Genomic DNA, 25,047 nt, shown 5'->3' with positions numbered 1-25,047 from the left:
GCCGTGCTCACAACCCAGACAGGCGGGAGGGAGCTGGGGCGGAGGCGCAGCCCGCCTGCCAAGCAGAGGCCCCGAGTCTGGCTGGCAAAAGCGGAGGGGCCGGCCGGAGTGTGTTCTGACAGCAAGCAGGACTTAACATCTGGAGGGTTATAAGTTAACAGATCTTCTCGGTGAGCGGGAGGGCTGGAGGACAACGGGAAACAGAGTTGTTGAGCCCCGGACAACAGAGCGCAGCTTGGCGGGGAACAAAGGTGCTTGCCAGCGCCATCTCCATTGCCCATCCCCCAGCCGAAACCACAAAGGGAACCAGTTCCTGTCAGGGAACTTGCTTGCACCGCGCAAACACCCAACGCTGTGCTTCTGCAGATCCATCGGACCCATCCCTCCGGAGGCGGGTCTGACTCCCTCCCGGTGCCACAGGGCCCCTCCCGAAGCGGATTTCCAAAGGAAAAGAGAGCTGAGCCTGCCCCTCCCGCCCCTGTGCACCTTGCCGATCCACCCCAGCTAATATGCCAGATCCCCAGCACCACAACCCTGGCAGTGTGCAAGTAGCCCAGACGGGCCATGCCACCCCACAGTGAATCCTGCCCCTAGGAGAGGGGAAGAGAAGGTACACACCAGTCTGTGGTCCCAGCGGTGGGCTGGGGGCAGACATCAGGTCGGACTGCGGCCCCGCCCACCAAAGCAAGTTATTCCAGACAGCACAGGGGAAGTGCCCTGCAGTTCCCCACCACTCCAGGTACTATCCAAGATGATGAAACGGAAGAATTCCCCTCAAAAAAATGTCCAGGAAATAATGACAGCTAACAAACTGATCAAAAATGATTTAAACAATATAACAGTAAGTGAATTTAGAATAATAGTCATAAAATTAATCGCTGGGCTTGAAAACAGTATAAAGGACGGCAGAGAATCTATTGCTACAGAGATCAAGGGACTAAGGAACAGCCAGGAGGAGCTAAAAAATGCTATTAATGAGCTGCAAAATAAAATGGAGATGACCGCAGCTCGGACTGAAGAGGCAGAGGAGAGAATAGGTGAACTAGAAGATAAAATTATGGAAAAAGAGGAAGCTGAGAAGAAGAGAGATTAAAAAATCCAGGAGTATGAGGGGAAAATTAGAGAACTAAGTGATGCACTAAAGAGAAATAATCTACACATAATTGGTATTCCAGAGGAGGAAGAGAGAGGGAAAGGTGTTGAAGGTGTACTTGAAGAAATAATAGCTGAGAACTTCCCGGATCTGGGGAAGGAAAAAGGCATTGAAATCCAAGAGGCACAGAGAACTCCCTTCAGACGTAACTTGAATTGATCTTCTGCATGACATATCATAGTGAAACCGGCAAAATACAAGGATAAAAAGAAAATTCTGAAAGCAGCTAGGTTTAAATGTGCTCTAACATATAAAGGGAGATCGATAAGACTAGTGATGGATCTCTCTACTGAAACTTGGCAGGCCAGAAAGGAATGGCAGGAAATCTTCAATGTGATGAACAGAAAAAATATGCAGCCGAGAATCCTCTACCCAGCAAACCTGTCATTTAGAATAGAAGGAGAGATAAACGTCTTCCCAAACAAACAAAAACTGAAGGAATTCGTCACCACTAAACCAGCACTACAAGAGATATAAGGGGGATCCTGTGAGACAAAGTACCAGAGACATCGCTACAAGCATGAAACCTACAGACATCACAATGACTCAAACCCATATCTTTCTATAATAACACTGAATGTAAATGGACTAAATGCACCAACCAAAAGACATAGGGTATCAGAATGGATAAAAAAAACAAGACCCATCTATTTGCTGTCTACAAGAGACTCATTTTAGACCTGAGGACACCTTCAGATTGAAAGTGAGGGGATGGAGAACTATTTATCATGCTATTCGAAGTCAAAAGAAAGCTGGAGTAGCCATACTTATATCAGACACACTAGACTTTAAATTAAAGGCTGTAACAAGAGATAAAGAAGGGCATTATATAATAATTGCAGGGTCTATCCATCAAGAAGAACTAACAATTATAAATGTCTGTGCATCGAATACGGGAGCCCCCAAATATATAAAACAATTACAAACATAAGCAACCTTATTGACAAGAATGTGGTAACTGCAGGGAACTTTAATACCCCACTTACAACAATGGATAAATCATCTAGACACATGGTCAATAAAGAAACAAAGGCCCTGAATGATACATTGGATCAGATGGACTTGACAGATATATTTAGAACTCTGCATCCCAAAGCAACAGAATATACTTTCTTCTCGAGTGCACATGGAACATTCTCCAAGATAGATCACATACTGGGTCACAAAACAGCCCTTCATAAGTATACAAGAATTGAGATCATACCATGCATACTTTCGGACCACAATGCTATGAAGCTTGAAATCAACCACAGGAAAAAGTCTGGAAAACCTCCAAAAGCATGGAGGTTAAAGAACACCCTACCAAAGAATGAATGGGTCAACCAGGCAATTAGAGAAGAAATTAAAAAATATATGGAAACAAACGAAAATGAAAATACAACAATCCAAATGCTTTGGGATGCAACGAAGGCAGTCCTGAGAGGAAAATACATTGCAATCCAGGTCTATCTCAAGAAACAAGAAAAATCCCAAATACAAAATCTAACAGCACACCTAAAGGAAATAGAAGCAGAGCAGCAAAGACACCCCCCAAACCCAGCAGAAGAAGGGAAATAATAAAGATCAGAGCAGAAATAAACAATATAGAATCTAAAACAACTATAGAGCAGATCAATGAAACCAAGAGTTGGTTTTTTGAAAAAATAAACAAAATTGATAAACCTCTAGCCAGGCTTCTCAAAAAGAAAAGGGAGATGGCCCAAATAGATAAAATCATGAATGAAAATGGAATTACAACCAATCCCTCAGAAATACAAGCAATTATCAGGGAATACTATGAAAAATTATATGCCAACAAATTGGACAACCTGGAAGAAATGGACAAATTCCTAAACACCCACACTTCCAAAACTCAAACAGGAGGAAATAGAAAGCTTGAACAGACCCATAACCAGCGAAGAAATTGAATCAGTTATCAAAAATCTCCCAACAAATAAGAGTCCAGGACCAGATGGCTTCCCTGGGGAATTCTACCAGACGTTTAAAGCAGAGATAATACCTATCCTTCTCAAGCTGTTCCAAAAAATAGAAATGGAAGGAAAACTTCCAGACTCATTCTATGAAGCCAGTATTACTTTGATTCCTAAACCAGACAGAGACCCAGTAAAAAAAGAGAACTACAGGCCAATATCCATAATGAATATGGATGCAAAAATTCTCAATAAGATACTAGCAAATCGAATTCAACAGCTTATAAAAAAAACTATTCCCATGATCAAGTGGGATTCATTCCTGGGCTGCAGGGCTGGTTCAACATCTGCAAATCAATCAACATGATACATCACATTAATAAAAGAAAAGATAAGAACCATATGATCCTGTCAATCGATGCAGAAAAGGCATTTGACAAAATTCAGCAACCTTTCTTAATAAAAACCCTCGAGAAAGTCGGGATAGAAGGAACATACTTAAAGATCATAAAAGCCATTTATGAAAAGCCCACAGCTAACATCATCCTCAATGACGAAGAACTGAGAGCTTTTTCCCTGAGATCAGGAACACGACAGGGATGTCCACTCTCACTGCTGTTGTTTAACATAGTGTTGGAAGTTCTAGCATCAGCAATCATACAACAAAAGGAAATGAAAGGCCTCAAAATTGGCAAAGATGAAGTCAAGCTTTCACTTTTTGCAGATGACATGATATTATACATGGAAAATCCGATAGACTCCACCAAAAGTCTGCTAGAACTGATACATGAATTCAGCAACGTCTCAGGATACAAAATCAATGTACAGAAATCAGTTGCATTCTTATACACTAATAATGAAGCAACAGAAAGACAAATAGAGAAACTGATCCCATTCACAATTGCACCAAGAAGCATAAAATACCTAGGAATAAATCTAACCAAAGATGTAAAAGATCTGTATGCTGAAAACTATAGAAAGCTTATGAAGGAAATTGAAGAAGATATAAGGAAATGAAAAAACATTCCGTGCTCATGGATTGGAAGAATAAATATTGTTAAAATGTAAATACTACCCAAAGCTATCTACACATTCAATGCAATCCCAATCAAAATTGCACCAGCATTCTTCTCAAAGCTAGAACAAGCAATCCTAAAATTCATATGGAACCACAAAAGACCCCGAATAGCCAAAGTAATTTTGAAGAAGACCAAAGCAGGAGGCATCACAATCCCAGACTTTAGCCTCTACTACAAAGCTGTCATCATCAAGACAGCATGGTATTGACACAAAAACAGACACATAGACCAATGGAATACAATAGAAACTCCAGAACTAGACCCACAAATGTATGGCTAAATAATCTTTGACAAAGCAGGAAAGAATATCCAATGGAAAAAAGACAGTCTCTTTAACAAATGGTGCTGGGAGAACTGGACAGCAGCATGCAGAAGAATGAAACTAGACCACTTTCTCACACCATTCACAAAAATAAACTCAAAATGGATAAAGGACCTGAATGTGAGACAGGAAACCATCAAAACCCTAGAGGAGAAAGCAGGAAAAGACCTCTCTGACCTCAGCCGCAGCAATTTCTTACTTGACACATCTCCAAAGGCAAGGGAATTAAAAGCAAAATGAACTATTGGGACCTCATGAAGATAAAAAGCTTCTGCACAGCAAAGGAAACAATCAACAAAACTAAAAGGCAACCAACGGAATGGGAAAAGATATTTGCAAATGACATATCGGAAAGGGCTAGTGTCTAAAATTTATAAAGAGCTCACCAAACTCCACACCCAAAAAACAAATAATCCAGTGAAGAAATGGGCAGAAAACATGAATAGACACTTCTCTAAAGAAGACATCCAGATGGTCAACAGGCACATGAAAAGATGCTCAATGTCGCTCCTCATCAGGGAAATACAAACCAAAACCACACTCAGATATCACCTCACGCCAGTCAGAGTGGCCAAAATGAACAAATCAGGAGACTATAGATGCTGGCGAGGATGTGGAGAAACAGGAACCCTCTTGCACTGTTGGTGGGAATGCAAACTGGTGCAGCCGCTTTGGAAAACAGTGTGGCGAGGTTCCTCAAAAAGTTAAAAATATACCTACCCTATGACCCAGCAATAGCACTGCTAGGAATTTACCCAAGGGATACAGGAGTACTGATGCATAGGGGCATTGTACCCCAATATTTATAGCAGCACTCTCAACGATAGCCAAATTGTGGAAAAAGCCTAAATGTCCATCAACTGATGAATGCATAAAGAAATTGTGGTTTATATACACAATGGAGTACTGAGTGGCAATGAGAAAGAATGAAATATGGCCCTTTGTAGCAACGTGGATGGAACTGGAGAGTGTGATGTTAAGTGAAATAAGCCATACAGAGAAGGACAGATACCATACGTTTTCACTCTTATGTGGATGCTGAGAAACTTAACAGAAACCATGGGGGAGGGGAAGGAAAAAAAAGAAAAAAGAGGTTAGAGTGGGAGACAGCCAAGGCATAAGAAACTCTTAAAAACTGAGAACAGGGGCGCCTGGGTGGCGCAGTCGGTTGAGCATCCGACTTCAGCCGAGTCACGATCTCGCGGTCCGTGAGTTCGAGCCCCGCGTCGGGCTCTGGGCTGATGGCTCAGAGCCTGGAGCCTGTTTCCGATTCTGTGTCTCCCTCTCTCTCTGCCCCTCCCCCGTTCATGCTCTGTCTCTCTCTGTCCCAAAAATAAATAAACGTTGAAAAAAAAATTAAAAAAAAAAAAACTGAGAACAAACTGAAGGTTGATGGGGGTGGGAGGGAGGGGAGGGGAGGTGATGGGCATTGAAGAGGGCGTCTTTTGGGATGAGCACTGGGTGTTGTATGGAAACCAATTTGACAATAAATTTCATATATTAAAAAAAATAAATGCGTTACTATTCAAAAAAAAAAAGTTAATATTCACCTCCCATTTGTTTAACCACATCATTTGGTACCCTCTCACCCTGACATTATAATAAGGGATCTGAGTACTTAGTAGATAAACCTGTTATTTTGTGTTAGGAGACATCATCTTTCTCAAAAAGTGAGTACCTTGGTCTTCATTATATTCTCTCTCTTGCAGTTACCATACCCTTGTGTATGTCTACACCACAGGCCAGGTGGTATCTTTTGGTCGCGGACCAAGTTGCAAAAGCTGCTCAAATCATCCGGAGCCTCTGACAGAGAACACTGACGTTACCTGCCTGATTTCTGCTGAGAGTAAGAGTGGTTCCACTAAGTCATGATTTTGTTTTAATTGATGCCACTGGAGGAGAAATATTATTTATCTTCCTTTCACAGGAGTACATAGACCTCTGGTTCTTTTAGTACTGTTACTTTTAATTAAGACAATATGCAGTTTTTCTTATGTAATGATTCCTGGAGTATTTAGTAATTTTTTTCTGAAGATTAAGGTAATACAAAAAAGATCCCAAGTTGATGAATTATCAGAAAGATATACTTTTATATATTTAATCAAACCTCTTCTAGGGGCGCTGGGTTGGCTCAGAGGAGCACGTGACTCTTGATCTCGGTGTTGTGAGTTCAGGCCCCACCTTTGGTGTAGAGATTACTTTAAAAAATAAAATCTTAAAAAAAGTACATCTAAAGCACATCACCTTGGTTTCATTAAGCAAGTGCATGAAAAATTAAATTTTAAGCTAAGTGTGTATGCAACATGTAGGCTGATCAAAATAAATTGTTTATGGTGCTTGTTAAAATTCATTTAGAAGAATACTAATTGCCAATAAATAAGTAAATTTAGCTTGGTAATATATCAGGTTTTTTTTAAGGCTATTTTTTCAAAGTAGTTTTAGGTTTATAACAAAAGATTTATTTTTTACTTCTAAAAACAATAAACATGGATTTATGACTTTCTTTTAGGACTTGTGGATGTTCAAGTCAAGCACATTTTTGCTGGAACACATGCCAATTTTGTGACAACTTACAAGGTATCTATTACACTTTCTGTTTCTTTTAAAAATCATTGTTTTCCTCTAGATTTCAAACCAGTATTTGAAACATTGTATCATTTGTGTATATTCAAATTTTTTACTAAAATAATAAGATCCTCTGTTAGAATGCTTCTTAAAAAATCTGTAATTTTCACTTCCTCATTTGGCTTCCTGAGAGATGAGACCCCCAAATCTAAATTCATTGTTTTTACACTGTTTATTATTAGGTAATATTAATGATAATATTAAGAGCAGTGATTAATATTAATTGATTAGTGTTAATTGTAGCCCTCATGCATGAAGGACCAATCAAAATACTCCAAGTCAATCAACACATTTAATCCTCATGTCAATTCCAATTGGTATTATTTCCCCCATTTTATATATGAAAGAACTGAGTCTCAGAGAAGTGGACTCACCCAAAGTTGCACTGCTAAGTGGCAGAGCTGAATCCAGGCAATCCAGCTCCAAAGCTTAAACCATTACCCACCGTACCATAGTACCCTCCCAGTTGGTGACAGAGAGGACTTTATCACATTTCCGGGTGAAATGCTTGTATGGAGGTGGAAGTATACAGATGTACCTCATTATATTGGCACTTTGCTTTAGTGCGTTTTTTTACAAACTGAAGGTTTGTGGCAATGCTATATTGAAGAAGTTTATGGGCACCATTTTTCCAACAGCATTTGCTCGCTTCTTGTTTCTGTGTCACATTTTGGTAATTCTTGCAATATTTCAGACTTTTCCATTATTACTATGTATGTTATGGTGATCTGTGATCAGTGATTTTTGATGTTACTGTTAACATTGTTTGGGGACGCCATGAACCATGCCCCTCTAGGGTGGCAAACTGAAAGGTGTGTGTTCTGGCTGTTTCACCAACTGGCTGTTCCCCGGTCTCTCTCCCTCTCCTTGGGCCTTCCTGTTTATTCTCTGAGACAAAACAATATTGAAATTTGGCCAGTTAATAACCCTACAATAGTTTCTAAATGTTCTGGTGAAAGGAAGAGTCACATGTCATTTTAAATAAATAAGAAGCCAGAAATTATAAACTTAGTGAGGAAGACCCATCGAAAGCTGAGACAGGCTGAAAACCACATCAAACCTAGCTAAGCTGTGAATGCAAAGGAAAAGTTCTTGAAGGAAATAAAAAGTGCTACATCAGTGAACACACAAATGATAAGAAAGTGAAACAGCCTTACTTCTAATATGGAGAAAGTTTTAGTGGTCTGGATAGAAGATCAAACATTCCCTTAATACCAAAGCCTGATCCAAGGCAAGGCCCTAACTCTCCTCAATTTTATGAAGGCTAAGAGAGGTGAGGAAGCTGCAGTACAGAAGTTTGAAACTAGCAGAGTTTGGTTTGTGAGGTTCAAGTAAAGAAGCCATCTCCATAACATCAGAGTGCAAGGTGAAGCAGCAAGTGCTGCAGCAAGTTACCCAGAAGATCTAGTTAAGATGATTAATGAAGGTGGCTACACTAACCAACAGGTTTTCAATGCAGATGAAACAGCTTTCCATTGGAAGAAGATGCCATGTAGGACTTTCATAGCTAGAGAGAAGTCACTGCCTACCTTCAAAGCTTCAAAGGATAGCCTGACTATCTTGTTAGGGGCTAATGCAGCTGCTGACTTTAAGTAGAAGCCAGTGTTCATTTACCATCCTGAAAATCCTAGGGCCCTTAAGAATTGTGCTTTATCTAATCTGCTTGTTCTCTATGAATGGAACAACAAAGTCTAGGTGACAGCACCTCTTTATAACATGGTTTATAGAATATTTTAAGGCCATTGCTGAGATGTGCCAAAAAAATAAAAGTTTTCTTTCAAAATATTATTGCTCATAGACAGTACACCTGGTCATCCAGGAGTTCTGATGGAGATGTACAACCAGAATGATATTGTTTTAATCCCTGTTAACATAACATCCATTCTGTAGTCCATGAATCAAGGAGTCATTTTGACTTTCAAGTCATATTATTTAAGAAATACACTTCATAAGGCTACAGCTGACGGTGCCTGGGTGGCTCAGTCAGTTAAGCATCTGACTTCAGCTCAGGTCATGATCTCACAGTTTGTGAGCTCGAGCCCTGCATCGGGTGAGCCTGAGTCCTGCTTTGGGTGAGCCCTGCTTCTGTCTCTCCCTCTTTGCCCCTTGCTCACTTGCGCCCTCTCTCTTAAAGAAAAAAAAAAGGCTACAGCTGTCATTGATAGTAATTCCTCTAATGGATCTGGGCGAAGTCAATTGAAAACCTTCTGGAAAAGATTCACCGTCCTAGATTCCATTAAGAACATTCATGATTCATGGGAAGAGTTTAAGATGTCAACATTAACAGGAGTTTGGAAGAAACTGGTTCCAGCCCTCATGGAGGACTTTGAGGGGTTCAAGACTTCAGTAGAGGAAGTAACTGCAGTGTGGAAACAGCAGGAGAACTAGAATCAGAAGTGGAGCCTGAAGATGTGAATGAATTGCTACAATCTCATGATAAAACTATGAATCGATGAGAAGTTGCTTTTTATGGATGAGTAAAGAAAATTGTTTCTTGAGATGGCATCTACTCCTGGTGAAGATGCTGTGAAGATTGTTGAAATGATGACAAAGGATCTAGATTTTTATATAAACTGAGTTGATAAAGCAGCAGCAAGGTTTGAGAAGATTGACTTCAATTTTGAAAGAAGCTCTGTAAAATGCTGCCAAACAGCATCACGTGGTACAGAGAAATCGTAAAAGGAAGCACCCATTGATATGGCAAACTTCAGTGTTGTCTTATTTGAGGAAATTGCCACAGCTATCCCCAACCCTGACCACCAACATCAAGGCAAGAGTACAACCTTCATCAGAAGAAATATTATGACTCACTGAGAGCTCAAATGATGACTAGCAGTTCTTAGCAATGAAGTATTTTTTAACTTAAGATATATACATTGCTGGGGTGCCTGGGGTGGCTCAGTCGGTTAAGTGTCCAACTCTTGGTTTGGGCTCACTTCATGATCTCACAGTTCACGGGATCGAGCCCTGCACTGGGCTTCGCACTGACAAGCAGAGCCTTCTTGGGATTTTCTCTCTCTCCCTCTCTCTCTGTCCCTCCCCTGCTTGCAATCTCTCTCTCAAAATAAACTTAAAAAAAAAAGATATATTTTTTTTTAGACATGTTGCTTTTTCACACTTCATAGACTACAGTATTGTGTAAACATAATTTTTATATGCACTGGGAAGCCAAAAAATTCATTTGACTCACTTTATTGCAATATTCGCTTTATTGTGGTAGTCTTGAACTGAACCCTCAGTATCTTTAAGGTATGCTGTATGTAGTTATTTTCCTAATTTGTACTTTTTTTTTTTAACTATCAGGAATGTTTTAACCATGATATCCATACAGATTCGTACTATATTCTCTGGGACAGAAAACAGTCAGAGGCAAAGGTTTCTGTGCTGCTGGGTTGGTTGGGTTGTACTTGTCTGTTCTGTTACAGCCATTCAGCCAACCAGCAGCTGCCTGCTGTGTCTCAGGCTCTGGTTTTGGTGCTTGGGATAAAAGTGAATAATACAGGCAAGGTTGCTCTCATTTATGGCATTTGGATTCTACAGGGAAGGGCAGACAATAAATATGTAAACACAAAATAAGTAACATTGTGTTAGAGAGTCATAAGTGCTCTGAAGCAAACAAAGCAGGTCGTGGGAAACTGATGAAGTGGGCTTCTTTAGAAATGTCAGTTAGGGGGGCGCCTGGGTGGCTCAGTCGGTTAAGCGTCCGACTTCGGCTCAGGTCATGATCTCACGGTCTGTGAGTTCGAGCCCTGCATCGGGCTCTGTGCTGACTGCTCAGAGCCTGGAGCCTGTTTCAGATTCTGTGTCTCCCTCTTTCTCTGACCCTCCCCCGTTCATTCTGTCTCTCTCTGTCTCAAAAATAAATAAACTTAAAAAGAAAAAGAAAGAAATATCAGTTGGCGAAGACCTCTCAGTGGCTGGGACATTAATTGGATACCTTAGCCATGCTTAGATCCAAAGAAAGAGTGTTCCAGCTAGTGGGAACCACACATAGAGAGACCCTGTGGCAAGTATTTGTTTAGTATGTGAGGACAGAGAGAGGGCCAGAAGGGCAGAGCACATAGGAAAGGGTGAAGAGTTATATGGGATGGAGGCAGGTAGGTGAGATGTGGTCAGTGTGAAATGTTCTTGAAGACGAGATCTGGAGCCTTAGTTGGATGTCCAAATCTGGAGCTCAGGGAGCATGTCAGCACTGGAATATAGACATGGTAGTTGTCCAAGTATAGACAGTACTTGAAGCTGAGGCCTGGAGGAAAGGTTACCTATTAAGAGAGTAAAAATGAGAAGAGAAAGGGGACAGAATCCAGCCGTGAGGGACTTCTCCATTTAGAGGTCTGACAATGAGGAGGTGCCAGAAGACCACCAGTCTGGCCAGAAAAGGGCCAGTTTCTGAGATGGGGGAAAACCAGGAGAGGGTGTGTCGTCAAGGCAAGAGAAGAAGGTATTTCCAGAAAGAAGTGGCTAATCCTGTCACATACTGCTGAGAGGTCAAGTAAGATGAGCACAGAGATTATTTTGGAGAATGATCCCATTCAAATGGAGAAAACGATGGTGCATGAGAAAGAATGGATAATTACAGAAGCAATGTCCCTCAGTAGGAGAGAAGAGGCGGGATTCTGTCCACATAGAATGTAGGGGTGTGAACAGAAATATTTATTTTATTCTAATAAGGAACAGTGGAGGGAGGGGGGAGAGGTGATGATGGAAAGGTGCCTGATGGCTTTAATTTCCTCAGTGACACACAAGGCACGGTCCTCATCTGGGAGTGAGTGGAAGAGAAGAGGAGTGTTAGAGGTTTGGGAATGAAAGGAAGGTGTGCAGTAGTTGTCTCAGAGAGTGAGAAAGCAAATGTTGTGGGAAATTACTAAACAGTGTTGGGTGCCCATTTGACATTTGTGGTAGTAGACTTCAAGCGAAACCAGTCAGCACGGTTGTGCAATTTTCTCCAGTGAATGGATTGGATTCGGTTTTGTTTGGATTCAATTTTGGAGTAATCCAGACTTGATTTTAACCACAGATGGAGTTTTACTAGGTAAGTACAATAGGAAAGTGACAGAGTAGGAAGTATTTGCAAGGGACTTATTATAGTGCTGACCATGGGCTCTAAGCTGGGTAAGGATGAGGCGGAGGATGAATAATGACCAAACAATAGGGTCAGTGGATTGGAGATCCTAATGGCCTCAAAGAATGTTCGAGTGGGTTCCACTCTAAAGCTAGTGGAAGTAAGTCTGCTCTGTCTGCTAACAAAACACCATAGACGACGTGCCTTATGAACAGCAGAAACTTACCTCTCATAGTTCTGAAGTCTGGGAAGTCCAGGATCAAGGGGCTAGCATACTTGGTGTCTGGTGAGGACCTGCTTCCTTGTTTGTGGAAGGCTATCTTCTTGCTGTGTCCTCACATAGCAGAAGGGGCAAGAGAGCTCTCTGGAGTCTCTTATAAGGGCGCTAGTCCCATTCATGAGAGCTCCATCCTCATGACCCATGCACCTCCCAAAGGCCCCACCTCTTTTTTTTTTTTTTTTTTTTTTTGAGAGAGAGAGAGAGAGGGAGCAAGGGAGGGGTAGAGAGAGCCGGAGAGAGAGGATCCTGAGCAGGCTCTGCACTATCAGCACAGAGCCCAACGTGTGGCTTACTCCCACGAACTGTGAGATAATGACCTGAGCTGAAATCAAGAGTCAGATGCTTGACTGAGCCACCCAGGTGCCCCAAGCCTCCACCTGTTAATGCCATCACACTGAGGGTTAAAATTTCAACATATGAATTTGGGGGGAACACATTCAGTCCATAACATTCTGTCCTCCCCCCCCCCAAAATTTATGTCCTCTTGCGTACAAAATACATGTATTCTGTTCCAGCAGTCCCCAATGTCTTAACTCATTCCAGCATCAAAGAATGTTGGGTTGAGAGTTTCACTCCAAAGTAAGAGAATCAGAAAAATGGTGCATGGTAACCAGGAGAGAATGTTTCTAATAGAAATTTTAGAAGGTGAAACAATTATTGATGATTACAAAGCATAGGGTATCACCTGTACCTAGGGCAGTGGTTTTCAACTAGGAATGATTTTGCCCCTGGAAACATCTGGCAATGTTTGGAGACATTTTAGGTTGTAGAAAGGATGCTGGGGTGGCTGCCACCAGCACCTTGTGGGTAGAGGCCAGGGCTGCTGCTAAACATCCTTCAATGCACAAGACCTTCACAACAAAGAATTATCTGACCAAAAATGTCAAAAGCATCCGTATGAAACCCTAATCCAGGGTATGGGTGGTTGAAGTTGAGCAGAGGAAAGTGTAGAGATGAGATCAAGAATTGGGAGGTCAGGGGTGCCTGGGTGGCTCAGTCAGTTGAGCGTCCAACTCTTGATTTCAGCTCAGGTTGTGATCCCAGGATTGTGGGATGGAGCCCTGTGTTAGGCTCCTCACTGAGCATGGAGCCTGCTTGGGAGTCTCTCTCTCTCTCTCTCTCTCTCTCTCTCTCTCTCTCATATGAAAAAAGAAAAAATGGAGACATCCAGGTGGGAAATAAATCATGTTTATTAGTTCTTCAGTTGCCAAGAACAACAGGCACCTCAGTGCCGAGGGAGACAGCAAGGTACTATTGTTCTCAGTGTTGAAAGGGAGTGACAAGGACACTGGGAGATGACTACAGTAGAAGATGTCATGCACTTCAGAGGAGCTGGGATTCTGAAAGAGAGTATGTGTAAGTGCCAATAGGGAGGGAGCACTTCATTGTCCTAAGTTGCCAGTGATGTGGGCAGAAAAAAAGCTTTCTCATGATTGAACTAGAGGGGACACCTAGGACTCAGATCAGGAGGCTGAAGGGAACTTTAGAAGTCATTGTTATACATCTTGTTCAAGAGGTCTTTATTTAAGCATTAAACAAAAATGAAGAGTTTCCTGACTCATGGGGTCCCTGGTTGGCTCAGTCAGTAGAGCATGTGACTCTTGGTCTCAGGGTCTTGAGATCAAGCCCCATGTTGGGCATAGAGCTTACCTAAAAAATAATTAATTAATTAGTTAATTAATTTCCTGACTCATTACAAGTTCAGTGGAGGCAGAAGTATAACATGGAGCAGAGCACTAATGTCTTTGGAAGACTACATTAAAAAGACAGATTTTTCTTTCCAGACAAGTAATTTCTGACGGCTCTGGCTGAGCCATTTGGTTTCAGGTATTGAACTGAACCATAGTTCTCAAAGTGTGGTCCCTATACCACCACGAGCAGCAGCAGCACCTGGGAGTTTGCTAGATACACATTCTTGAGTTCCACTCCTGAATCAGAAACTGTGGGGATGGGCTCCACAATCTATGCTTTAGCAAGATCACCAGGTAATTCTATTGCATGCTAAAGTTTGAAAACCACTGATCTAAATGTAAAAATCTATGGTTGACTGAAGGGGAGAAAGAAACTATTATTTATTGAATACCAATTATAATCCACAGGTTTTGTATACCTAATATTTAATCTTAACAAGAGCAAAGAGAGAGAGAGAGAGATGATATTATCTCATCCATTTTATTGTGGTAATATATATATATATATATATATATATATATACTTTTCTATTTTAATGATTTTTAAGTATACAATTCAATGATATTAATTGCATTCACAATATTGTACAAACATCACTACTATGATCTCCAAAACTTTTTTTATCACCCCAAACAGAAACTATGTAACCATTAAACAGTAAGTCTCTGTTCTGTGACCCCTCAGCCCTGGGTAATCTCTAATCTACTTTCTACGAAGTTGCCGATTTCCTATAAGTGGAATCATACAATATTTGTCCTTTTGTATCTGGCTTATTTCACTTAGTATAATGTTTTCAAAGTTTGTCCATGTTTCAGCATGTGTCAGAATCTCCTTCCTTTTTATGGCTGAATATTCTCCTGAATGAATACACGACGTTCATCTGTTGATGCTATTGATGGACACTGGTTGTTTCTATCTTTTTGGTTATTGTGAATATTGCTGCAGTGAACATCGGTGTACAAGTACCTGGTTGAGTCCCTGTTTTCAATTATTTTGTGTTATCCCATTTTTAAATTACAAAACTAAGGCTCAGGCCAAGCAAAGTGGCCACGGCTAGGCACCGGAACAACCAGGCCAGTCTGATGACCTAACTCCTGTCACCACACCCCACTGTCTGAGAGGGCGGGCCTCCCTACCACCTGTGTCACAGGCTTTACTGTGGTATGTATTACTCAGCATGTGCACATGCTCTGTGTTTTCCTAATCATTTTTCTTTCTTCCTTGAAGGATACTAGTTCCACAAATGTTTCCAGGAAAATCCTGCCAGAAATAAGCCAAATTAACCAGTCCCTGACAGAGAAATGGATGGCAGTGACAAGAGGAAGCAGTGAACATGCAATGGCTACAAGGTAGCTCTGTTTGATAAATTATAAGTCACTTGTAATTGGTTTTGAAGCCATGGTCATTTTATGCTAAATATAAGACAGAGAGGGTTTGGCTTTGCTGTGAAGGCATTTGCATTTTAACCATGATTCTCTTCCACCACCTCATAGTTTGAAGAAGTCATTGATTCATTCATCATTTATTTAACAGAACTATCTTGAGGACATATGGTTTCTCAGGCACCTTGATAGGTGAGAGATGCAGGATGAATCAAAAACACTTTGTGTCTCGCAAAGCCTTCACTAAAATGGAATCTTTTTTATCTCTTCATAGTTTATACTCTGGGACTCCATAAATTTCTCTTTTCAGAAGGGAGGATTTTATTTAAATATATGTGACTTGGTAGAATCAACTATGAAGGGTTTTGGTGAGATTTATCAGCACAAATTATATCCAGAATTTGGAAGACTTGTAAGGGAGCAGTTGTCTTTATATTTATTTATTTATTTTTTAAAATATATTTATTTTTGAGAGAGAGAGCAGAAGCAGGGGAGGGGCAGAGAGAGAGAGAAAGAGAGAGAGAGAGAGAGACAAAGAATCCGAAACAGGCTCTGGGCTCTGAGCTGTAAGCACAGAGCCTGACATAGCACTCGAACTCTCGAACTGAGAGATCATAACCTGAGCCAAACTCAGACACTTAACTGACTGAGCCACCCAGGCACCCCGAGGAGTTGTTTTTATTAATAATGATTCCATGTCTTCGGTTAAATAATTGGGCATAAGATAAAAGGAGGCCTGCTTTATAATACGCTATGACTTAACACTTGTGTTATGACTTTTACAGCGAAGTTAGGATGATATTTTCATCTCCTGCTTGTCTGACTGCAAGTTTTTTAAAGAAAAGGTAATTTTTAAATGAGATTTACCTTCATTTGAAACACTGGGGAATCTTTAGCATGAAATGTTTCAAGTCAGTCATTTTAATTTGTAAATTATGTTATCTTTGAACAAAAAGTCCAACATAGAAAACACCATAGCCTGTATAAAATTCTTCCATTTTGTAAGGTAATTTTCTGCAAGACCACTATAAGTTGTGATTCCTAATTCACATTGTTCACTTCCTCTGCCCTGCCCTCCTCTGTTACCTGATTGGAAGGAATGGTGTGCTTTTTTTTCAAGATCTTTGTATCTGTGAGTGATCATTCTAACATTGCTTCAGTACTTAGAGGCCAAGGCAGCACTTGGCAGTTCTTTTTGTGGTGGCATCAGTAGGGAAAATAGATTCTATTTATCTTTAACTAGATTCACTACTACAGAGGAAAATCTAATTTCTCTATTTGGTTTGACACTTGGTCTGATCCAATAGTATAAACAGTTCCTTTGTGAAATGCTCTATATTTGGTCTTATATTTCTTCCCTTCGCTTTATGCTTTCCAACACTGTGCCTGGGAACTGTTAAGAGATGAACTGAGGCATATTAAAATTTTTAAGAGTTTATTTAAGCAAATACTGATTCAAACTGGGAAGCACCAAATTGGAAGTGATTAGAGCACTCCATCAATAGGAGCTAGTGGAAAGACTTATGTAGAGAAGATGCAGAAGCAAAGAAAGGAAATTAATTGATTGGCTATAGCTTAAAACATTTTTTTAAAGTTTTATTTATTAATTTTTTAGAAAGAGAGAGAGAATGTGCAGGAGAGGCAGAGAGACAGGGAGACTGAGAATCCCAAGCAGGCTCCGTGCCAGGAACGCAGAGCCTGATGGGGAGCTCGAAATCACAAACCATGAGATCATGACCTGAGCCAAAATTAAGAGCTGGTTGCTTAACCAACTGAGCCACCCAGGCCCCCTGATTGGCTATAGCTTAAAATGTAGTTGGCTGTTTGTGACTAGTTGTACTTTGGATTTGATTTTATAACTGAAGTATTTACAGGCTTAGATTTTGGTTTGCATACGTAGGCCATCATGGTGATAGAGCTACCCCCAGTGTAATGGCCTCCTTGTATAATTAATTTAACAGTGTTTAAGAGAGAAGGAGGATAAGAGCATGAAGGCTCTTAGGCTGCCCTCTGCCTTCTCTGGAGGCCAGTACCCTACTGGTGTGTCCGTAGTGGATATAACTCAGTCCAACCCTCCCCCACTAGGTCAGGTCTCATCTCTCCCTGATGAGTAGGCCCCAAGCTGCCTGACGGATTCTGAAAAGTTCTACACATCTTGTACCCCCATCTGGCCAGTAGGTGGCACTCATTTAACTCATGTTGCATGTATTCCTTGCCTCTGTGCAACCCCTGGTTGTCCCATTGGTTCATGTTTTGTTTTGTTTTGTTTTGTTTTAGTGACTCATCACTTGCATATAACACCCAGTGTTCATAATAAATGCCCTCCTTAATACCCATCACCTGTTTAGCCCAATGCCCACCCACCTCCCTCCATCAACCCTAAGTTTGTTCTCTAACGTTAAGAGTGTCTTATGGTTTGTTTCCGTCTCTCTTTTTTTTTTCCTTCCCATATGTCCATCTGTTTTATTTTTTAAATTCCAAGTATGAGTGAAATCATATATTTGTTTTTCTCTGACTTCTTATTTCGCTTAGCATAACATACTCTAGCTCTATACACACTTGCACATGGCAAGATTTCATTCCTGTCCCACTGATTCTTAATCCAGCTGCACTCTCAGTCACTCCTCAAGGGGACAGGAGGAACTGTTGAGTCCAACAACTTCTTGTGAGAACCAGAGAAACCCAGGGAAACTGAATGCCATGGCTTCCCACTTGCAGCTGCAACACAGTATCTTTCTAGAGTCCAAAAAAAGCATCCCTGTTCATCCCCACATATCCCAGTCAAAGGTGGAAGAAGAGAAATCAGACACTGCTTCCCTCTGCCTTCTCCCTCTCCCATTTGCTTTCTTCTTCTTGCCATCCTTCCAGGCAAGAAGTGAGGATAGGGACTCTGCCAAACAGTGTTTTCTCTTTCTCCCCTGCTCTAGCCTCAGGCTAATCCTTACTGCATATAGAATATTTTCTACACTTAGAATATTATCTTTCTAAAGTGGAAAAGTATCCTCCCAGGAATGATGAGCCTCGAGGTTTGGTCTTAAGATGCCAAAGACTGCAAAGGACAAAATATTTTAAGGGGAGATTTAAAATACTTTGTTTGAATATTTGCATAAATATTTTAGCCCTGGCATTACTCTTGACCAGTTATTCAGCAAGCATAAAGTATTTCTTGATAGAACATTACAAAAAATCATTTGACAGAATTCAAGTCTCTTCAAATATCACCAACAGAACCCAGGAAAACACCACACCTAAACAAAGATTTGATAGTGTTTCTGAGAGGGAAGGCTAGGTTGGAATTTATCAAGAATTGGCAGTTTGGTTTAGGCCTGGTCTTTCAACATGGGAGGGGAAAGCTGGAGGCTTGATTAGGATTGGGAGAAGATACAGTGATCCAGGGTGGGTGGAAACAGCAAGGCAACAACTTTAGGCAAGAGATTCAGACAATCTTAGAGCATAAACTATCTGTTAATGCTTTCCACTGAAGAGTTAATGGGTCTTTTCAGGAAGTTCCTATAATGAACAATCAAGCCATTTGCCTGGGCTAGTGTCTTTTGAAATAGTGAAGTCATGCTAATGAAACAGTGGAATCCTAAAGTAATGTAAATGTAGATGATGGTAAGGTGTGTTGTGTGTGTTGGGGGCGGGGGTAGTTTCAGATTTTAGTGTACAGGCTGAGTGTGGGGGTAAACGTTTTTGGTTCTCAGATGTAGCCTATGAAATTTTGCCATTATTGCAACCCAAACTTGTAGCTACTCTAGCAATAATAGTAACCTACTCTCTTTTAGGAGAATATAAATTTTATAATTATTTTTGTGTGCCAAAAAAATTGATAATTTTGAAAGGAGGCAAATTGTAAGAAAAATGTTTACATATGCTATTTAATAAAATAAAGCAATAAATATGTATGAAGTTTAGAAATATTCTTTTCTGTTTATGTGTTTTGTTTTGTTTATATTTCTTGTATCCAAAGAGAATCTGTAGAAACGATTTCCATTGATGTGGACTTACAAATGGCAAGAGATACCTTCCAGAAGTTGACAAAAACAGAATGGATTTCTTCCATGGTAATAGCCAATATTTACTTGAGAAATAGAGCAATAGAATTTCTTTATAGGAACCAATATGAATGCAGTTGAATTTTGTTGGGAGCTGAGTCAGAGAGACTCTGTGATAAGGGAGACGGCTAGTGTTCACAATAAGGTTACTATATTCCAGACACTATATTCCAAGCCGGCATTTACTTTCTTATAGAATGTTTAAATGTCCTATAAATACAGTACTTTTGTTTTCAACATGAAAAACTAATGCTTGAGAGGTAAATAACCATTAGCAGACATATGAATATAGCACTAGTTTGGGAAGTAAGATAATTTTTACCTGGACTAGGAGAATAGAAATCCTGTTCTTTCTTTTGAGATGAATGTCAAATCCAGTTAAGATGAACCTGCTACCAATTCATCCCTTATCCTATTTGGGTTACATTTTCTTTACCTTTTTGAGGGGTTCCTTATTTATGGAGTTCCTTTTTAAGCTCTATTCTAGGTAGATATTTTATGATTCTGGGTTGTGTTGGAAATTTTTCCCTCTACAAACTCAGGTTCACGTGAGTTCATGACTAACAAGAGTAATAGACTGATGGGGTGCCTGGGTGGCTCAGTAGGTTGAACGTCCGACTTCAGCTCAAGTCATGATCTCAACGGCTTGTGGGTTTGGGCCCCACGTCGGCCTCTGTGCTGACAGCTCAGAGCCTGGAGCCTGCTTCAGATTCTGTGTCTCCCTCTCTCTCTGCCCCTCCCCGACTTGTGGCCTGTCTCTCTCTTAAAAGATAAACATTAAAAATTTAAACAAACAAAAAAAGAGTAATAGACTGAGTAACAAACAGGATTAATAGACTGAGTAAATATTCCCCGTGTTTGCGGGGAGCATTTAGATGAAGAGGCTCCCTGAACAGCTAGGGATGAGGGCTTATATACCAATTAATAGGGAATAGGGAAAAGGGATTGGGGGAGAAGAGGTTTCTTTGAGAAAACTGGACTTTTCAGGGAGACAAATGGGCTTTAAGAGGGACAAATGGAAGATATGACAGCTTGTGATAATGTTTGTGTGATTTCTCATCCAAGTGCAAGTGGCTGGTCTTTACCTGGCAGTGAAAACTGCCCTCCAAGTTTCTTGGAAGGCCCTGACTTTAGTCAGATAAGGGAAGATTTGAAGTCTTCCTTCTACATCAGCTGTATCCACATGCCTTTGGTTTCAAGTCATCTTGTATATATACCATTTTGGGTCCCCACATTTGGAAGGGAAAGTAGAGTGTTCTTTAATATATAGTAGATACTTTTATTGTCAAGATGAAGAAGAATAGATGTTATCAAATATATTTTATTATTTTTTAAATGTTTATTTATTTTTGAGAGAGAGACAAAACAGAACACAAGCAGGGGAGGAACAGAGAGAGAGGGAGACAGAATCTGAAGCAGGCTCCAGGCTCTGAGCTGTCAGCACAGGGTCCATTGTGGGGTTCGAACTCACGAGCTGTGAGATCATGACCTGAGCCAACGTCGGACACCTAACCAACTGAGCCACCCAGGTGCCCCTAGAATGTATTTAAAAAATAAATTTATTTAGGTTATATGGGAGATAACTTGGGGTGCTATTCCCAGTGTGAGTTCCAAGGAACATTAGTTTCACAGAATGCTCCCTGAAAACAGGTTCTAAGTGAAACAACTTTGGATACACTGCATACTATTATGAAGTTATAATGTACATCAGTAAATCAAAGATTCTATGATGTCATACACCAAAAGAAATCTAGCTGTTTTAGCCCTATTTTTCTCAAAGTTATTTGACTTTGTGTGACATTATTTTCCTATATATGCCTACTAGCCATTCCATATAAATCATGTTCTTCTGGACATCTGAAAAAAATAAATTGTAAGAACATTAATGTAATAATATGTAGTACTTTTATTGTTGCAAATATCTTAATCCTTCTGACATGTGGAGATAGACACTGTTGTTAAAAGCATCTAAGATCTATTAAATAGAATAAATGATGCTAGCTGTTGTAACAAACAACTTCCAAATCTCAGTGGCTTAACACAATGAAGACTTCTTTTCACATTGTAGTCCAATGAGGGTTGGAGACAGGAAACACATGCAGAGGAGGAAGAGGAAATGTTTCCCCTCCACCCATCTTAGTTTCATTGGCTGGGACCCTGCAAATTAGACTGAAAAAAGACAGATTAATGGGAGAGAAATAAACAGAAGTTTATTAATATGTGTGTGCATGCTGCATATAGACTCAGTGATGAGTAACTAAAGCGTGGTTAGAACTTGGTTATATAGCATCTTAGCAAAAGAACAATAATTTTGTAAAGAGACAACATAAAGGAAAAGGAGTTTGAGCTTCTAAGGGTGCCAAAATGCAGGAAGGCAAATATCTGGGGAAGCTCATGTTAGATAAGGTCTAGATCATAAGGTTTGTTTGTGTAGACTCTTTTTCTCTTTTATTTTTAAAAATTTACATCCAAGTTAGCATATAGTGCAATAATGATTTCAGGAGTAGAATTTAGTAATTCATCCCCTGTATATAACACCCAGTGCTCATCCCCACAAGTGTCCTCCTTACTGCCCCTTGCCCATTCCCCACCCAAAACCCCTCTAGCAACCCTCCATTTGTTCCCTGTATTTAAGAGTCTCTTATGTTTTGTCCCTCTGTGTAGACTCTTTCTCAATGCCTGTTCATCTCTGCTGATAAGGTTCTTGCCCTTCTCCTGGTACAGAAGTTAGCGGCAGGAGGACACCTTTACAGGTGGAATTTATATTGTTTTCAAGTAGATAGAGGGAATCCAGAGAGCTTGTCCTGTGCCTGCTTTTTCTCACCTGCCTTCAGCTCAAAATAATCCTCATGCCAGAGTGGCATATTTTTTTTTTAAGTTTATTCATTTTGAGAGAGAGAGCACAAGTGAAGGATGGGCAGAGAGAGAAAGAGAGAGAGAGAGAGAGAGAGAGAGAGAGAGAGAGAGAGAATCCCAAGCAGGCTCCGCACCATCAGCACAGAGACCAACATGGGGCTCGATCCCATGAACCATGAAATTATGACCTAAGCCTAGATCAGGAGTCGGACGCTTAACTGACTGAGCCACCCAGGTGCCCCCAGAGTGCCATATCTTTGAGTGGTATATTCTGCTACCTTTCCCACCTCTGCATAGTTTCACTGAGGAGTGATTTGGGTTCCTTTTTTCTGGAGTTCTAGGCACTGGAGCCATGAAATCCTCCAGTAGATCTTTTGTATTCAGTTGGCAGATAAGGAAAGCGAGTATAGAAGGTTACATGAGAGGTTGCAGGGGTCATGCCTAGAAGTGATATACATATTTCATATACACATTTCATTCATATCTCATTAGCCAGAACTCAATCATATGGCCCCATATAACTGCAGGGGAGGCTGGGAAATGCCATCTTCCTGGGAGCCTAGAAGGAAAATGAAACAGTATTGGTGAGGTGAACATATGCCATTATCTCTGCCATGTTGGATTTTAAGTCATAGATTTGGGTATGGATCTTTGATGTGTCAGTCTCTAATTGAGTCCATGATTCACACAGCATGTACATGCACATGTGACCTCACTTTATTTCTTTCATGCATCCCAGTAAAAATAGGGAGGATGGCTCTCACATAATACATTAGAGGCATTTGGTATGCAAGGAGTTGTGGAGTTTGAACAGAAGGTCTGAGGAAAACTAAATGATTACACCATTGGAAAATAGTGGAATGAACCCCTAGTCCCATAGCTTGTTTTTCACTATAATCTGTATCTAATATATTCTGGGCCCTTTCCCTGATCCTTTCAACCACAGATAACTACAGGTTTTAGGGATAATCTGCTCAGAGCTCTTCCATGTCATTCTCCACACCAAGAAGCATTATCAGTTTTCCTTCTGATCCCAGAATGTCCTGTGATGCATAATTCTAAGAACTGGAGGAGTCTGGTGGTTCCATATGCAGAAGCTGTTTGTAAAATGAGTGACCGATCTTTACGAGTCCTGAGTAAGTTTGATTAATTTTTCACTTTATCTGTACTCTCAACAATCACTGAAGTAAAAGATGGAGCAAATTTTGGATAGGAGATTTAAAAATACACAAATGTTTGGGTATGTGGTATGTGAATGTTTGAAAAGATTAACCTAACATTATTATAATCATTACTCTTATACAAAGCATGTGTAACTCTTAGACTTGGACATGGCTTTGACTTCAGAGTTTAATAACCATAGAGGATCCAGTCAAAATAAATCTATACTTGAAAACTTTTTGTTTATGTTTTAAAACTTGAGAAATTTTGGGGCAGCTGGATGGCTCAGTCAGTTAAGTGTCTGACTTTGGCTCAGGTCATGATCTCATGGTTCGCGAGTTTGAGCCCCATGTTGGGCTCTGTGCTGACAGCTCAGAGTCTGGAGCCCACTTTGGATTCTATGTCTCACTCTCTCTCTGCCCTTCCCCTGCTCATGCTATGTCTCTCAAAACAACACAAACGTCAACTTTTTTTTTTTTTTTTTTTTTAATTTTTGAGAGACCCTCCACAGAACTTTAAGTGGCCGCCGTCCACATTGTAATCTAAATAAACTGCAGGTCAGTGCAACATGGCAACCCTGACAGAGTATATACCAGTTTACATTTCATCAACAAATATGAGAGCATCAGCCCACACATTTTTCTACATATTATTAGACTTTGATGTTTGCCATTCTGAAGAAAAAAGTCTCTTAATTTGAATTTTAGTTTTCTCATTATGAATGAGATTGTGCTGGTTTTCCTATATCTCAGTTCCATTTGTATATTATAGTCTGGAAACTGTCAGTTCTTCCCTCTTAACCCATTTTCCCATGTGTTGTTGTTAGTGTTTTTCTTTTTTATTTAGCTTTTATTTTAGTTTTTACTTTATTTTTTTAATGTTTATTTTTGAGAGAGAGAAGGAGAGTTGTGAGCAGGGGAGGGACAGAGAGAGAGAGGGACAGAGTATCTGAAGCGGGCTCTGTGCTGACAGCAGCAAGTCCAATGTGGGACTTTAATCCACTAACTGTGAGATCACGACCTTGGCCGAAGTCAGATGTTCAACTGACTGAGCCAGCCAGGCACCCCTATTTTATTTTATTTTTTAAAGTTTAGCAGGCTCTGTGCTGTCAGCATGGAGCCCGGCATGGAGCTTGATCCCACAACTGTGACATCATGACCTGAGCTGAAATCAAGCTTAACTGATTAGGCCAATGAGGCGCCCCTATTTAGAAGCTTTTAAATGATTAAGGCAACTAATTCTTTATCAATAATATGAATTACAAGTCTTTTTTCTCTGAGTTATTAATTTTTTTTATTTTGTGGAATTTTCACATGCATAATTATTTGAAAACATTTTAATGAAGCCTACTATGTAAACATTTTCTTATATGGTTGCTGAGTTTGGATCATATTTCAAAAAGCCTACTCCCTCTGAAATTTAAAAAAAAATTTCCCATACTCCTACTAGAATTTTTTTTTTTAATTTATT

At 40.3% G+C, this 25,047-nt stretch overlaps 1 protein-coding gene and 1 long non-coding RNA gene across 5 annotated transcripts in view; one reads left to right on the top strand and one right to left on the bottom strand.

Annotated features, from left to right (window-relative positions):
* Positions 1-25,047, top strand: part of HERC6 (HECT and RLD domain containing E3 ubiquitin protein ligase family member 6) — a 61,685-nt gene that overhangs the window by 14,308 nt on the left and 22,330 nt on the right. For 3 of the 4 annotated variants that reach the window (XM_027060650.2, XM_027060666.2, XM_027060660.2), the window contains 6 exons: positions 6,174-6,316; positions 6,974-7,041; positions 15,351-15,472; positions 16,291-16,350; positions 19,476-19,569; positions 23,363-23,552. In XM_027060650.2, the coding sequence (XP_026916451.1) occupies positions 6,174-6,316; positions 6,974-7,041; positions 15,351-15,472; positions 16,291-16,350; positions 19,476-19,569; positions 23,363-23,552 (677 nt within the window). The remainder of the gene's footprint in view (positions 1-6,173; positions 6,317-6,973; positions 7,042-15,350; positions 15,473-16,290; positions 16,351-19,475; positions 19,570-23,362; positions 23,553-25,047) is intronic. The other variant, XM_027060657.2, reaches the window with a different exon arrangement.
* LOC113599591 (uncharacterized) overlaps positions 17,755-25,047 on the bottom strand; it is a 34,133-nt gene continuing 26,840 nt past the window's right edge. The window contains exon 2 of the long non-coding RNA XR_003420510.2: positions 17,755-21,729. This is a non-coding gene — a long non-coding RNA (uncharacterized LOC113599591). The remainder of the gene's footprint in view (positions 21,730-25,047) is intronic.

Source organism: Acinonyx jubatus, chromosome B1 (assembly GCF_027475565.1).
Source record: "Acinonyx jubatus isolate Ajub_Pintada_27869175 chromosome B1, VMU_Ajub_asm_v1.0, whole genome shotgun sequence".
Classification (NCBI taxonomy): domain Eukaryota; kingdom Metazoa; phylum Chordata; class Mammalia; order Carnivora; family Felidae; genus Acinonyx; species Acinonyx jubatus.
The sequence above is the reverse complement of the archived record's forward strand: the minus strand, read 5'-3'. Positions and strand labels throughout refer to the sequence as shown.